General features: G+C 49.1%; 1 protein-coding gene across 2 annotated transcripts in view; it reads right to left on the bottom strand.

The window, feature by feature from the left end:
• Nucleotides 1–920: 920 nt before the first annotated feature.
• Nucleotides 921–15,284, bottom strand: part of B4GALNT4 (beta-1,4-N-acetyl-galactosaminyltransferase 4) — an 81,415-nt gene continuing 67,051 nt past the window's right edge. For both annotated transcript variants that reach the window (XM_038764335.1, XM_038764336.1), the window contains exons 15-20: nucleotides 14,250–14,542; nucleotides 8,810–8,963; nucleotides 4,426–4,498; nucleotides 4,178–4,331; nucleotides 2,925–3,051; nucleotides 921–1,632 (exon numbers count right to left, since the gene is read on the bottom strand). In XM_038764335.1, coding sequence (XP_038620263.1) covers nucleotides 1,518–1,632; nucleotides 2,925–3,051; nucleotides 4,178–4,331; nucleotides 4,426–4,498; nucleotides 8,810–8,963; nucleotides 14,250–14,542 — 916 coding nt within the window. In that variant the 3' untranslated portion in view covers nucleotides 921–1,517. The remainder of the gene's footprint in view (nucleotides 1,633–2,924; nucleotides 3,052–4,177; nucleotides 4,332–4,425; nucleotides 4,499–8,809; nucleotides 8,964–14,249; nucleotides 14,543–15,284) is intronic.

Below are 15,284 nucleotides of genomic sequence, written 5' to 3'. Positions count from 1 at the left end.
TTAGAGAAGCAGTGTGGCTTAGTGGAAAGAACACGGGCTTAGGAGTCAGAGGACGTGGGTTCTAATCCTGGCTCCGCCACTTATCAACTGTGTGATTTGGGGCAAGTCACTTAAGCGCTTACTATGTGCAAAGCACTGTTCTAAGCGCTGAGGAGGTTGCAAGGTGGTCAGGTTGTCCCACGGGGGGCTCACAGTCTTAGAAGCAGTGTGGCTCAGTGGAAAGAGCCCGGGCTTTGGAGTCAGAGGTCATGGGTTCAAATCTCGACCCCGCCAACTGTCAGCTGTGTGACTTTGGGCAAATCACTTAACTTCTCTGTGCCTCAGCCACCTCATCCAGCGCTTAGAACAGTGCCCTGCACATAGTAAGCGCTTAACAAATGCCAACGTTATTATTATTATTATTATCTGTAAAATGGGGATTAAAACTGGGAGCCCCCCGTGGGACAACCTGATCACCTTGTAACCTCCCCAGTGCTTAGAACAGTGCTTTGCACATAATAAGCGCTTAACAAATACCACCATTATTATTATTATTATTCTCTGTGCCTCACTTACCTCATCTGCCAAATGGGGATTAAGACTGTGAGCCCCGTGTGGGACAACCTGATTACCATGCATCTACCCCAGGGCTCAGAACAGTGCTTGGCACCTAGTAAGCGCTTAACCAATACCAGTCCATACAATCTGGCGCAGGGACTGGGGCTGACCAGATGATCTTGTAACTTCCACAGTGCTTGACCCATCCTAAGCGCTTAACAATCAATCAATCGTATTTATTGAGCGCTTACTGTGTGCGGAGCACTGGACTAAGCGAAATACCACGGTGATTGTTATTATTCCTAACTTGGTTCCCAGCTCTCCCTCTCCTCCGCAGCTCCTCTCGGGAACAAACCGCCACCCGGCAAGAGTCGGAACCAAAGGAAAAACCATTTCGTTTTATTGTTTAATAAAAAACAAAACAGACGTAACCTTCTGAAAACATCTTTCTACAGCGTAATTTCACAGAAATTATCTCAGAAACCGTGTGGGGCCTTCCTCCCGCTCCTTCTCCCTCCTTTCCCCCCCGGGGAAGGGGGGACCGAGATGAAGGGGTGCCTGACACCCCCCCACCATGGTGAGGGGGCGACCCCCAACTCTTCATTCTCCACCCCCTTCCCCGAGGCACCATTTCCAAGGGGAGCCTTGGGGAGTGGGTTTGTCTCCAAGCTAGGAGCTCCCTTCCTTGGCAGTGATGCCGGGGGGCAAGGAAACAAGGCGGGAGTGGGCAAATCTGGGTCTGAAGGGGGAAAGGGGACCCTTCTCCCATCCTTAGCAGCCCCCTCCCCACCGTCCCCGGGGACCCACGTCTCTAAGAAACTAGACCCTTGAAGAAGAAAGAAAAATCACAAAATACTGTGGCCTCCGGCTGGAAGGTCTGGAGACCCCCTTCAGTTCTTCGCAGCCTGGACAGCCTGGTAGGGGAGGGGGTCCTCTGTGCGGGGCTTGGCCTGGGGGAGGGTCCCGGGGGTCTCCTGGCATCAGTCCCGGGGGGTTTTCTTGCTGTGGGCGTTCCACATGCCACGCTTGGAGTGGTAGTAATGGTAAAAGTTCCTGAGCCGCAGACGCTCCACTTCCAGCCCGCTCTGCAAGACCCTGCCGGGGCAGGGGGCCAAAGATTGGGGTGGGGGGACAGGGAGGGGGACACAGGGGGGACAGAAAGGAGAGGACTTAGGGTCCGGGCTGCCCTGACCACCAGAAGCCCCAGGTCCCTCCCGCGGGGAGCAGGCAGAGCTATGGGGCAAGAGGGCCTAGGAATCATCATCATCATCAATCGTATTTATTGAGCGCTTACTGTGTGCGGAGCACTGTACTAAGCGCTTGGGAAGTACAAGTTGGCAACATCTAGAGACAGTCCCTACCCAACGGTGGGCTCACAGTCTAAAAGGGGGAGACAGAGAACAAAACCAAACATACTAACAAAATAAAATAAATAGAGCCTTCTCTAAGTGGCTTAGAAATAATTATTAGAAATATTATTAGAAATAATAGTAATAATAATGATGGTATGTATTAAGCACTTACCATGTGCCAACGACTGTTCTAAGCACGGGGGTGGATACAAATCAGTTCCATTCACTCATTCAATCGCATTTACTGAGTCCTGACTGGGTGCAGAGCACTGTACTAAACGCTTGGCAAAGTACACTACAGCCATAAAGGGAGACAATCCCTGCCCACAACGAGCTCACAGTTTGGGCTATGTGGAGGGAGGCAGGAATCAGTACAAGTACACAGGCGTCGGTATAAATAAGTAAAAACAGATTGGACACAGTGCATCCTGAAAGGCCGTAAGCTCGTTGTGGGCGGGGAATATGTCTGTTTATTGTTGTACCTGTATATATGTACATATGTTTGTACATATTTATTACTCTATTTATTTATTTATTTATTTTACTTGTACATATCTATTCTATTTATTTTATTTTGTTAGTATGTTTGGTTTTGTTCTCTGTCTCCCCCTTTTAGACTGTGAGCCCACTGTTGGGTAGGGACTGTCTCTAGATGTTGCCAACTTGGACTTCCCAAGCGCTTAGTCCAGTGCTCTGCACACAGTAAGCGCTCAATAAATACGATTGATTGATTGATTGTACTGAACTCTCCCAAGTGCTCAGTACAGTGATTTGCACACAGTAAACGCTCAATAAATATGATCAGATAATGAATGAACTCCTGTGGGGGGTGAAGGGGGTTCCCACTGACCACGCCTCCAGCCCCACCTGGGATGGCTCACCCACTGCCCCTCCTGGAAAGAAGGTCTCTCACTGACCCCTTCCTCAGCCATGCAGGGCAGAGTTTTCCCCTGGCCCTACAGCCAACCCCACCCGGGGGTCTCCCATGGGCCTGGTCCCCCAGGGTCCGGCCCCCCAGCCCCTCCCGGACGGTACCTGTCCAGCAGCTCCCAGTCCTCCCCACCCCAGCGGTCCCGGAACTCCTCTGTGTTCATCCCCCCGACCCGGTCGAAGTCGGACTTGTAGATGCCAAACAGGCCAAAGCCGTTCACCTCCCAGTAGCCTGTGGGCAGAGAAGGGGCACAGAGGGGTTAGCCTGGGGTATCCTGCAACCTGGAGGGCACAGAAGGATCAGCCCAGGCCCCCGGGGGCACAGAGGGCACAGAGGGGTCAGCCTGGGCAAGCCTAGGCCTTGGGAGGGGGCACAGAGGGGTCAGTCCAGGCCAGCCCGGGACCCAGGGGGCACAGAGGGGTCAGCCTGGGCCAGCCTAGGACTTGGGGGGGCACAGAGGGGTCAGTCCGGGCCAGCCTGGGACCCGGAGGGCACAGAGGGGTCATCTCAGACCAGCCTCGGCCCCAGGTGGCATGGAGGGCTGCAGAGGGCTCGGGGAGGCAGAGATGGTCAAGGGTGGATGCTGGGAGCTGAGCCAGTGGGGGCATTTGAGTTTGAGGGTGGGATCGGGGGGCGCAGCTTGCCGTTGAAGGCAGGCGGAGGGGGTCTTATCAGAGAGGACCTGGGGTGGGGGGTGGAGTGTGTGTGTGAGAGAGAGAGAGAGACATTATTACTGTTGGGATCCTGGCAGGGGATTTACCTCTGGGGTCTCAGGGGTTACTGTTGGGGCCCCGGGGGGGGTCATCATTGGGATCACAGAGGCAGGATTACGATTGGGGTCCTGGGGAAGGGGGTTATTAATAATAGGAATAACGATTATGGTATCTGTTGAGCGCTTACTATGTGCCGGGCACTGTACTAAGCGCTGGGGTGGATACAAGCAAATCGGTTTGGACACAGTCCCTGTCCCACGTGGAGCTCACAGTCTCCACCCCCATTTGACAGATGGGATCACTGAGGCCCAGGGAAGTGAAGTGACCTGCCCCAGGTCACAGAACAGATAAGGGGCAGAGCCGGGATTAGAATCAATCAATCGATCGTATTTATTGAGCGCTTACTGTACTAAGCGCTTGGGAAGTCCAAGTTGGCAACATATAGAGACGGTCCCTACCCAACAGTGGGCTCACAGTCTAGAAGATTAGATTAGATTAGAACCCATGACCTTCCGAATCCCAGGCCCGGGCTCGATCCAGTACGCCACGCGGCTTCACAATGGGTTGCCACTGGGGTCTCAGGGGTTATCAGTGGGGTCACGGAGGCGGGGTGGGGGTCCCGGGAAGGGCGAGGGGGGGGTTACCGTTGGGCTCCTGGGGCGAGCTCCCACAGCTGAGGCGCATGACGATGGGAGCGTAGGCCAGCCTGCCCTCCACGCAGTGCTTGCGGACGCTGTCCAGGATGTTGGCGGGAAAATGGATGTGCAGGTCGCAGAGGAACACGATGCTGCCCTGGTCCTGTCCCGGGGTCGCCACGGTCAGAGGGGGCAGCTGGGACCCCCCGCCCTTTTGCCGCCCCCTCCCCGGCGTCCAGCCCCCAGCCCCTCCTCACCTCAATGGAGTCCACCCCCGCCTGCAGCCCGGCCGAACGCTCAAAGTTCCCCGTCCGCTTCAGATATTGATACCTGAGGGGTGGCGGAGGGGTGAGAGCCAGTGGGAGACACGCCCGGACGAGGGGTCCCGGCCGGGCAGTGCCCCCCAACCCAGGGTGGGCCGCCCCCCGGGGAACCCATGAGGCTGGAGGGCCGGGTTGAGGGGCAGTGCTCAATAATAAAAGATTGGGGTATTTGGATCCGAAAGCTGGACGGTGAAGGAACAGGATTGAAAGAGCATCGATTCTTTTGAAATGCGGTGTTGGAGAAGGCTTTGGAGAATAATGATAATAATCATCTTTTAGACTGTGAGCCCACTGTTGGGTAGGGACCGCCTCTAAATGTTGCCAACTTGTACTTCCCAAGCGCTTAGTACAGTGCTTTGCACACAGTAAGTGCTCAGTAAATACGATTGATTTATTACGATGATGGCATTTGTTAAGCGCTTACTATGTGCAAAGCACTGTTCTAAGCGCTGGGGGGGATACATGGTGATCACATTGTCCCACACGGGGCTCACAATCTTAATCCCCATTTTACAGATGAGGGAACTGAGGCCCAGAGAATAATAATGGCATTTTTATTAAATGCTTACTATGTGCAAAGCACTGTTCTAAGCGCTGGGGGGATACATGGTGATCACATTGTCCCACATGGGGCTCACAATCTTAATCCCCATTTTACAGACGAGGGAACTGAGGCCCAGAGAATAATAATGGCATTTTTATTAAGTGCTTACTATGTGCAAAGCACTGTTCTAAGCGCTGGGGGGGGTTAAAAGGTGATCACATTGTCCCACATGGGACTCACAATCTTAATCCCCATTTTACAGATGAGGGAACTGAGGCCCAGAGAATAATAGTGGCATTTTTATTAAGTGCTTACTATGTGCAAAGCACTGTTCTAAGCGCTGGGGGGATACATGGTGATCACATTGTCGCACACGGGGCTCACAATCTTAATCCCCATTTTACAGATGAGGGAACTGAGGCCCAGAGAATAATAATGGCATTTTTATCAAGTGCTTACTACATGCAAAGTACTGTTCTAAGCACTGGGGAGGTTACAAGGTGATCAGGTTGTCCCACTGGGGGCTCACGGTCTTAATCCCCATTTTGCAGATGAGGTAATTGAGGCCCAGAGAAGTGACTTGCCCAAAGTCACACAGCTGACAATTGGTGGAGCCGGAATTTGAACCCACGACCGCCGACTCCCACGCCCATGCTTTTCCCACTGAGCCACGCTGCTTCTCCAAGAACGTGGATGGCCCGAAAAACAAATAAATGGGTTTTGGAGCAAAGTAAGCCAAAGGGGTCTTCGGAAGGCCAAATGATTCGAGTAAGATGAGCATAGTTTGGACCCATCATCAGGAAGACGAATCCTCTGGAGAAGGCACGAATGCTAGGAAAAGTCCAGGGAAAATGTGGAAGGGGCAGGCCGGAGGTTACATGGACAGAGACCGTAACAATGGTAACGGAAAAATCATTAGCAAGCTCACGGATCAGGGCAGAAGACGGAATATTCCGGAGAAAATAGATCCGGAGCGTTGCTAGGAATCGGAAACGACTCGACGGCACTTGATAATAATAATTTGTTAGGCTTACTAAGCAGCTGGGGTAAATACTAAATAATAGAGAAGCGGCATGGCTTAGTGGAAAGAACCCGGGCGAGGTTGTGGGTTCTAATCCCGGCTCTGCCACTTGTCAGCCGTGTGACTTTGGGCAGGTCCCTTCACTTCTCTGGGCCTCAGTTCCCTCATCTGTAAAATGGGGACTAAGACTGTGAGCCCCACGTGGGACAACCTGATTATCTTGCATCTATCCCAGAGCTTAGAACAGTGCTTGGCACCATAGTAAGCGCTTAAATACCATCATTATTATTATTACTAATAATTATTGTGGTATTTGTTAAGCACTTTACCATGGGTAAAGAGCTGGGGTAAATACTGGCACCATAGTAAGCGCTTAACAAATACCATCATTATTATTATTACTAATAATTATTGTGGTATTTGTTAAGCACTTTACCATGGGTAAAGAGCTGGGGTAAATACTGGCACCATAGTAAGCGCTTAACAAATACCATCATTATTATTATTACTAATAATTATTGTGGTATTTGTTAAGCACTTTACCGTGGGTAAAGAGCTGGGGTAAATACTGGCACCACAGTAAGCGCTTAACAGATACCATCATTATTATTATTACTAATAATTATTGTGGTATTTGTTAAGCACTTTACCATGGGTAAAGAGCTGGGGTAAATACTGGCACCGTAGTAAACACCTAACAAATACCATCATTATTATTATTACTAATAATTATTGTGGTATTTGTTAAGCACTTTACCATGGGTAAAGAGCTGGGGTAAATACTGGCACCCTAGTAAGCGCTTAACAAATACCATCATTATTATTATTACTAATAATTATTGTGGTATTTGTTAAGCATTTTACCAGGGGTAAAGAGCTGGGGTAAATACTGGCACCATAGTAAGCGCTTAACAAATACCATCATTATTATTATTACTAATAATTATTGTGGTATTTGTTAAGCACTTTACCATGGGTAAAGAGCTGGGGTAAATACTGGCACCATAGTAAACACCTAACAAATACCATCATTATTATTATTACTAATAATTATTGTGGTATTTGTTAAGCACTTTACCATGGGTAAAGAGCTGGGGTAAATACTGGCACCGTAGTAAACACCTAACAAATACCATCATTATTATTATTACTAATAATTATTGTGGTATTTGTTAAGCACTTTACCATGGGTAAAGAGCTGGGGTAAATACTGGCACCATAGTAAGTGCTTAACAAATCAATCAATCAATCAATCGTATTTATTGAGCGCTTACTGTGTGCAGAGCACTGTACTAAGCACTTGGGAAGTACAAGTTGGCAACAAATACCATCATTATTATTATTACTAATAATTATTGTAGTATTTGTTAAGCACTTCACCATGGGTAAAGAGCTGGGGTAAATACTAAATAACACTAATAATTATTGTGGTATTTGTTAAGCGCTTAATATGTGCCAAGCACTGTTTAAAGCACTGGGGTGGGCGCAAGCAAATTAAGTTGGACACAGCCCAACTAGTAGATCAGAGACAGTCTCTGTCCCGCATGGGGCTTGCAGTCTAAGGGTAGTGGGGAAGGAGAACAGGTATTAAGTGCCTGTTTTACAGAGGAGGAAACTGAGGCACAGAGAAGTTAGATGAGTTGTCCAAAGTCACCCAGCAGACAAGTGGCGGAGCTGAGATTAGAACCCAGGTCCCCCGATTCCCAGCCCCGCGCTCTTTCCATCAAGCCACGCTGCTGGCCAGAGGCAGGGGCATGAATGGAAGCAGCTTGGTCTAGTGGATAGAGCCCGGGCCCCGGAGTCAGAAGGACCCGGGTTCTAATCCTGCCTCCACCCCGTGTCAGTCAGCTGTGTGACCCTGGGCAAGTCATTTGAGAAGCAGCGTGGCTCAGTGGAAAGCGCCCGGGCTTTGGAGTCGGAGGTCATGGGCTCAAATCCCGACTCCGCCACTTTCATTCATTCATTCAGTCATATTTATTGAGCGCTTACTGTGTGCAGAGCACTGTACTAAGCGCTTGGGAAGTACAAGTTGGCAACATATAGAGACGGTCCCTACCCAACAGTGGGCTCACACTTGTCAGCTGTGTGACTTTGGGAAAGTCACTTCACTTCTCTGGGTCTTAGTTCCCCCAGTTCCCTTAGAGAAGCAGCGTGGCTCAGTGGAAAGAGCCCGGGCTTTGGAGTCAGAGGTCATGGGTTCAAATCCCGGCTCCACCAACTGTCAGCTGTGTGACTTTGGGCAAGTCACTTAACTTCTCCGGGCCTCAGTTACCTCATCTGTAAAATGGGGATTAAAACTGTGAGCCCCCTGTGGGACAACCTGATCACCTTGTAACCTCCCCAGCGCTTAGAACAGTGCTTTGCACATAGTAAGCGCTTAACAAATACCATCATCATCATTATTATTATTATTAGAACAGTGCTTTGCACATAGTAAGCGGTTAATAAATGTCATTATTATTATTATTATTATAGTAAGCATTTAATAAATGCCATTATTACTATTATCATTATTATTTCACTTCTCTGGGTCTCAGTTCCCTCATCTGTAAAATGGGGATTAAGAGCGTGAGCCCCATGTGGGACAGGGACTGTGTCCAACCTACCTGGTATCTTCCCCAGCGTTCAGGACGGTGTCTGACACATAGTAAGCGCTTACCAAATACCACCACCATTATTATTATTATTATTCTGTGGTTCCCCCCTGCCCTCACCCGGAGTTGGGGAAGGGAGAAGAGGGAGCGGGTGGGTACCGGGGCAGGCGGGCGTCCCTCAGGGCCTGCTCCACGTCCATGTCGTCGCTGTCGAAGTCCACCAGGACCACGCTGAAGTGGGGGTCTCCCGTGTGGGCGAACAGCTCGGCCATGTCGGAGATGAACTGCTGCACCCAGCGGGCCTGGTTCTTCACTGTGGGGGTGGGTGAGGAGGACCGTAAGACACAGCAAGCGCTCAATTAATAAGACTGAATGAATGAATGAAGGCCCATTTCCTCCCAGAGGCCCTCCCTGACTAAGCCCCCCCCCGTTTCCCCAGCGCTTAGAACAGTGCTTGGCACATAGTAATAATAATAATGGCATTTGTTAAGCGCTTACTATGTGCAAGAGCACTGTTCTAAGCGCTGGGGGGGGGATACAAGGTGATCAAGTTGCCCCACGTGGGGCTCACAATCAATCCCCATTTGACAGATGAGGTAACCGAGGCTCAGAGAAGTTAAGTGACTTGCCCAAGGTCACACAGCCGTCATGTGGTGGGGTCGGGATTCGAACCCATGACCTCGGACTCCAAAGCCCGGGCTCTTTTCACTGAGCCACGCTGCACAGTAAGCGCTTCAGACTGAGCCCCTTCCTTCCTCTCCCCCTCCTCCCCCTCTCCATCCCCCCGCCTTACCTCCTTCCCTTCCCCACAGCACCTGTATACATGTATATATGTTTGTACATATTTATTACTCTATTTATTTATTTTACTTGTACATATCTATTCTATTTACTTTATTTGGTTAGTATGTTTGGTTTTGTTCTCTGTCTACCCCTTTTAGACTGTGAGCCCACTGTTGGGTAGGGACTGTCCCTATATGTTGTCAACTTGTACTTCCCATGCGCTTAGTACAGTGCCCTGCACACAGTAAGCGCTCAATAAATACGATTGATCGATTAATACCATCATCATCATCATCTCCCACTTTCTTCTGTGTCCCCCTGACCTGCTCCCTTAATTCATTCCACCCTCCCAGGCCCAAAGCACTTATGTCCCTATCTGTCATTTTATTTATTTATATCAATGTCCGTCTCCCCCTCTAGACTGTAAACTAGCTGTGGGCAGGGAATGTGTCCGTTCATTGTTCTGTTGTGCTCTCCCAAGCGCTTCGTACAGTGCTTCGCACACAGTAAGTGCTCAATAAATACGACTGAATGAACGAATGAATGAATGGGAAGCAGCATGGTCAAGCAGCAAGAGCACAGGCTTGGGAGCCAGAGGTCGTGGGTTCTAATCCCGGCTCTGCCACTTGCCTGCTGTGTGACTCTGGGCAAGTCACTTCACTTCTCTGGGCCTCAGTTCCCTCATCTGGAAAATGGGGATTAGAACTGGGAGCCCCACATGGGACATGGACTGTGTCCAATATGATGATCATATATCTTTCCCAGTGCTTAGAACAGTGTTTGGCACATAGTAAGAGCATAACAAATACCATTATTATTATTATTATTATTATTATTATGGATTCTCAGGGTTCCCAGCAGCCTCCTGAGGCAGACCAAACTGTGTCGGTACTCTCTGGCCGATTTCTTTTGGCCGGCTGCCTGAGTTCTGGAGCCCCCCCCAATACCACCCCTTTCATTCACTCATCCACAGAGCCCGGGCTTGGGAGTCAGAGGATGTGGGTTCTAATCCCGGCTCTGCCACTTGTTTGCTGTGTGACTTTGGGCAAGCCACTTAACTTCTCTGGGCCTCCGTTTCCTCATCTGTCAAATGGGGATGAAGATTGTGAGCCACACATGGGACAACCTGATTACCTTGTATCTCCCCCAGTGCTTAGAACAGTGCTTGGCACATAGTAGGCGCTTAACAAATACCATAATAATAATAATTATTATTCTCTGTGCCCCAGTTACCTCATATGTCAAACGGGGATGAAGACTGTGAGCCACATGTGGGACCACCTGATTACCTTTTGTCTCCCCCAGTGCTTAGAACGGTGCTCGGCACATAGTATGCACTTAACAAATACCATAATAATAATTATTATTATTCTCTGTGCCTCAGTTCCCTCATCTGTCAAATGGGGATGAAGACTGTGAGCCCCACGTGGGACAACCTGATTACCTTGTATCTCCCCCAGCGCTTAGAACAGTGCTCGCCACATAGTAGATGCTTAACAAATACCATAATAATTATTATTATTCCCTGTGCCTCAGTTCCCTCATCTGTCAAATGGGGATGAAGACTATGAGCTGCACGTGGGACAACCTGATTACCTTGTGTCTCCCCCAGCGCTTAGAACAGTGCTCGGCACATAGTAGGCGCTTAACAAATACCATAATTATAATTATTATTATTTTCTGTGCCTCAGTTCCCTCATCTGTCAAATGGGGATGAAGACTGTGAGCCCCACATGGGACAACCTGATTACCTTGTATCTCCCCCAGTGCTTAGAACAGTGCTCGGTACATAGTAAGCGCTTAACAAATACCATCATTATTATTCTTCTCTGTGCCTCAGCTCTCTCATCTGTCAAATGGGGATGAAGACTGTGAGCCGCACGTGGGACAACCTGATTGCCTTGTATCTACCCTAGCCCTAAGAACAGTGCTTTGCACACAGTAAGCGCTTAACAAATACCATCATTATTCTTCTTCTCTGTGCCTCAGCTACCTCATCTGTCAAATGGGGATGAAGACTATGAGCCGCACGTGGGACAACCTGATTACCTTGTATCTCCCCCAGTGCTTAGAACAGAGCTTGGCACATAGTAAGCGCTTAACAAATACCATCATTATTATTATTCTCTGTGCCTCAGCTCCCTCATCTGTCAAATGGGGATGAAGACTGTGAGCCCCACGTGGGACAACCTGATTACTCTGCATCTCCCCCAGCGCTTAGAACAGAGCTTGGCACGTAGTGAGCGCTTAACAAATACCATTATCATTATTATGATTATTCAATGCCGTCAGTTGTATTTATTGAGCGTTTACTGTGTGCAGAGCACTGTGCTAAGCGCTTGGGAAAGTTCAATAAAGCAATAAAGAGAGACAATCCCTGCCCACAAGGAGCTGACAGTCTAGAATCTCTCATTTTCCTTCTTTCCACGCCCTAGGGAGGGGGTGACACCTAGTGGCCAGGTAGGGGACAGGCTTTGCGGTGGAAGGAGTCATTCATTCATTCATTCATTCATTCATTCATTCAATCAATCAATCAATCAATCAATCGTATTTATTGAGCGCTTACTGTGTGCAGAGCACTGGACTAAGCGCTTGGGAAGTCCAAGTTGGCAACATCTAGAGACAGTCCCTACCCAACAGTGGGCTCACAGTCTAGAAGGGGGAGACAGAACAAAACCAAACATACTAACCAAATAAAATAAATAGAATAGATGTGTACAAGTAAAATAAATAAATAAATAAATAAATAGAGTAATAAATCCGTACAAACGTATATCCATATATACAGGTGCTGTGGGGAATGGAAGGAGGTAAGATGGGAGGGATGGAGAGGGAGACGAGGAGAGGGAGACGAGGGGGAGAGGAAGGAAGGGGCTCCGTCTGGGAATTCATTCATTCATTCATTCATTCATTCACTTGTATTTCTTCATCATCATCATCAATCGTATTTACTGAGCGCTTACTGTGTGCAGAGCACTGTACTAAGCGCTTGGGAAGTACAAGTTGGCAACATATAGAGACAGTCCCTACCCAACAGTGGACTCACAGTCTAAAAGGGGGAGACAGAGAACAAAACCAAACATACTAACAAAATAAAATAAATAGAATAGATAGGTACAAGTAAAATAAATAGAGTAATAAATCTGTACAAACATATATACATATATACAGGTGCTGTGGGGAAGGGAAGGAGGTAATATGGAGGGGATGGAGAGGGGGACGAGGGGGAGAGGAAGGAAGGGGCTCAGTCTGGGAATTCATTCATTCATTCATTCATTCATTTGTATTTCTTGAGCGCTTCCTCGGTGCAGAGCACTGGACTAAGCGCTTGGGAAGGACAAGTCGGCAATATCTAGAGAAGGTCCCTACCCACCAACGGGCTCACAGTCTAGAAAGGGGAGACAAGACAACAAAACAAAACATGGAGACAGGTGTCAAAATCTCTTACTGTGTGCAGGGCGCTTGGGAGAGCCCAATATAACAATAAGCAGACACAGTCCCTGCCCACAACGAGTTTACTGTCTACAGGGGGCAAGTCACTTAACTCCTCTGGGACAGGGACTGTGTCCAACCTGAATTACTTGTACCAACCCGTACCCGAACATTGCTTGGCACCCAGTGAGCGTTTTGCCAGTACCATGATTCTTCTTCTTCTTCTTATTGATTATGATGGCATTTGTTAAAGCGCTTACTATGTGCAAAGCACTGTTGTAAGTGCTGGGAAGGATACAAGGTGATGAGATAAGGTTGTCCCATGTGGGATTCACAGTCTTAATCCCATTTTACAGATTAGGGAACTGAGGCACAGAAAAGTAGAGTGACTTGCCCAAAGTCACACAGCTGACAAGTGGCGGAGCTGGGATTTGAACCCCTGACCTTTGACTCCCAAGCCCGGGCTCTTTCCATTGAGCCACGCTGCTGCTCAATAATGATGGCATTTATTAAGTGCTTACCATGTGCAAAGCACCATTCTAAGCGCTGGGGAGGTTACAAGGTCATCGGGTTGTCCCACGTGGGGCTCACAGTCTTAATCCCCATTTTACAGATGAGGTGACTGAGGCACGGAAAGGTTAAGTGACTTGCCCAAAGTCACGCAGCTGACAAGTGGTAGAGCGGAATTTGAACCCATGACTTCTGACTACAAACGCTGGCTCTTGCCACTGAGCCACACTGCTTCTTATTCCACTGTCCTCTCCTAAAAGCACAGTAAGCACTCAATAAATTCACTCAATTGTATTCATTGAGCGCTTGCTGTGTGCAGAGCACTGGACTAAGAGTTTGAGAGAAGCAGCGTGGCTCAATGGAAAGGGCCCGGGCTGTGGAGTCAGAGGTCACGGGTTCAAATCCCGGCTCCGCCGCTTGTCGGCTGTGTGACTTCGGGCAAGGAGAAGCAGCGTGGCTCAGTGGAAAGAGCCCGGGCTTTGGAGTCAGAGGTCACGGGTTCAAATCCCGGCTCCGCCACTTGTCAGCTGTGTGACTTTGGGCCAGTCACTTCACTTCTCTGGGCCTCAGTTACCTCATCTGTAAAATGGGGATTAAGCTTGGGAGCCCCCTGTGGGACAACCTGATCACCTTGTAACTTCCCCAGTGCTCTGCACATAGTAAGCGCTTAATAAATGCCATTAAAAAAAAAAAAGTCACTTCACTTCTCTGGGCCTCCGTGACCGCGTCTGGAAGATGGGGATGGAGACTGTGAGCCCACTTGGGACAGCCTGATGACCTTGTAACCTCCCCAGCTCTCAGAACGGCGCTTTGCACATAGTAAGCGCTTTAATAAATGCCATTATTATTATTATTACGACCGACTGGCACTCACCCGGCACCACGAAATGCACCATGACGTCCTGACGCCAGCCGAGCCTCAGGGGCCGGCACAGGACGGCCTTGCCGTCGGGGCTGGGCCTGGGCGAGAGGGTGGGCGCGGGGCCGGTGGGCGAATCCTCGGCGCTGTCGGACCCCCGGCTGTGGGGCAGGAGCAGGTAGACGTATTCCGAGAGCCGCACTTTCCGCCGTCCGCGCTCCAGCAGTTCCAGCTCCATCAGGTAGCGGTTGCCCCTGGCCGTGTCCCTCCGCTTCTCCACGTTGACGATCCTCAGCAGGGTGTAGATCCTGGCATGAGGGGAGGAGAGAGAAGCGGGCACCGAGGCTGGGACCGATCCACAGCACTGGAAGTTGGGCATGGCACCCCCAGTTCCGGCACGGAGCCCGGGAGGCACGTGTAATAATAATAATAATAATAATAATGGTATTTGTGAATACCATTTTTAGACTGTGAGCCCACTGTTGGGTAGGGACTGTCTCTATGTTGCCAATTTGTACTTCCCAAGCACTTAGTACAGTGCTCTGCACATAGTAAGTCTCTATGTGTTGCCAATTTGTACTTCCCAAGCGCTTAGTACAGTGCTCTGCACATAGTAAGTGCTCAATAAATACGATTGATTGATTGATTGATTGATAGTAAGCGCTCAATAAATACGATTGATGATGATTTGTGAAGCACTTACTATGTGCACTGTACAAGGTGATCAGGTTGTCTTTCTATGTTGCCAACTTGTACTTCCCAAGCACTTTGTCCAGTGCTCTGCACACAGTAAGCGCTCAATAAATACGATTGATTGATTGATTGATTGATAGTAAGCACTCAATAAATACGATTGATGATGATTTGCGAAGTACTTACTATGTGCACTGTACAAGGTGATCAGGTTGTCTCTATATGTTGCCAACTTGTACTTCCCAAGCACTTAGTCCAGTGCTCTGCACACAGTGAGCGCTCAATAAATACGATTGATTGATGGACTGATCGATTTTTAATCCCCATTTTCCAGATGAGGTAGCTGAGGCACGGAGA

This window comes from Tachyglossus aculeatus, chromosome 22, assembly GCF_015852505.1.
Source record: "Tachyglossus aculeatus isolate mTacAcu1 chromosome 22, mTacAcu1.pri, whole genome shotgun sequence".
Classification (NCBI taxonomy): Eukaryota; Metazoa; Chordata; class Mammalia; order Monotremata; family Tachyglossidae; genus Tachyglossus; species Tachyglossus aculeatus.
The sequence above is the reverse complement of the archived record's forward strand: the minus strand, read 5'-3'. Positions and strand labels throughout refer to the sequence as shown.